Source organism: Acyrthosiphon pisum, chromosome A1 (genome assembly GCF_005508785.2).
Source record: "Acyrthosiphon pisum isolate AL4f chromosome A1, pea_aphid_22Mar2018_4r6ur, whole genome shotgun sequence".
In the NCBI taxonomy this organism is placed as follows: domain Eukaryota; kingdom Metazoa; phylum Arthropoda; class Insecta; order Hemiptera; family Aphididae; genus Acyrthosiphon; species Acyrthosiphon pisum.
The window spans coordinates 145,291,442-145,292,773 of record NC_042494.1 but is presented as its reverse complement, the minus strand read 5'-3'; the positions used below and the strand labels follow the sequence as shown (position 1 = coordinate 145,292,773).

General features: G+C 36.2%; 1 protein-coding gene across 1 annotated transcript in view; it reads right to left on the bottom strand.

The window, feature by feature from the left end:
* The window catches only part of LOC100570061 (ninjurin-1-like), a 7,823-nt gene extending 6,491 nt beyond the window's left edge, over positions 1 to 1,332 (bottom strand). Inside the window, exon 1 of the mRNA XM_003241502.4 lies at positions 401 to 1,332. Coding sequence (XP_003241550.1) covers positions 401 to 685 — 285 coding nt within the window. The 5' untranslated portion in view covers positions 686 to 1,332. The remainder of the gene's footprint in view (positions 1 to 400) is intronic.

Genomic DNA, 1,332 nt, shown 5'->3' with positions numbered 1-1,332 from the left:
CACATTTTTGATAATATCCCCCAAATTCCTAAAAATGTCATATTAAAAAAGAGTATTTATAAATTGTCGTGTTTTAATTTTTGGAGAAGTTAAAATCAAAAAATCAAAAATGTGGGAAGGTCGATTTCGAGTAGACTTGACGACAAATTCAAATCTGTTTTTAGAATTCTTATCGCTTCGTTAGATCAATTGGTATGTGTGACAAAGAACCAGTCTAAAATCCTATGTCACATGCGTGTAAGACAAAAATAGAAAATCACGTTTTTTTTAATCCCTTTAAGCTTAAAATTCGACTGAATTTTTGCACATACGCGGCTTTACGAAGAAGTACGCGATTTCTCCGCCTTTATATAACTCCGTATTAAATGTATTATACTTAATATAGACATATAGTACCTACTTGTAATATGAGGCTGCACGCAATCAGCACCAACAGTAGAACGAAATTCGTAGAATTAACCCCGCGGAACTCCAGTATGTACCGGAGCTGATTAGCGTTGGCTGTGAGCAGCGCGATGTCCATCATCCCCTGCGCCATGTTCTTCTTGGTGTCATACGTGACGTTGCTGACCTTGCTCAACGACCTGGACAACAGACGAGTGGTAGAACTCTTACTATTTTTGTCGTCGTTTTTGACATCGTCCATCTCCAGGCTGGTGTCCATCGCAATTATCGTTTCCGCCATTATTGAGTGAAATCTGGTATACGCGATGTGATGTATACAATTTTATTTAAGCGCATATTATAATAGTGTCGTATACTAGTATACTACATAACTGCATTGCATTATTATTATTATTACTATTGTTATTATTGTTGTTGTTGTTGTATACGTATTACAACTGTCACACAAGTACACAATGCGGTGAGATAAAAACAGGACGTGTGGAACACCGCAAGAGATACACCATAATGTTTGAGAATCGAATCCAACCGACGGTGGTGGCGGAAAACAATAATAATTGTTTTTTATCTCCATATTATCGAGGACATTGGTATAAATTATACGATAATGTATTAATGTCATTTATATATACATTATACTTTCCAGTTATTTATTATGACATGACGACTTTTCGTAAACGCTTCGATTTTATATGTAACTAGCTCTAAGTGTAACTCGGGACCCGTTTTACTCGCTGAGAGTGGGTACTGATTTTGGAGACAATGTTGTTGAAATTATAAAAGTCGCGGCAGTAAAGTTGTAAGACGAAAATTTAGGATTTGTGATAAGGATTAGTGATATGGATTGGATTAAGGCTTGGCGTTTTGACGGAAATGTTTAAAAGTTAGAGCGTCTAGCAATCCGTCACAAACATTGTAAATGGATAG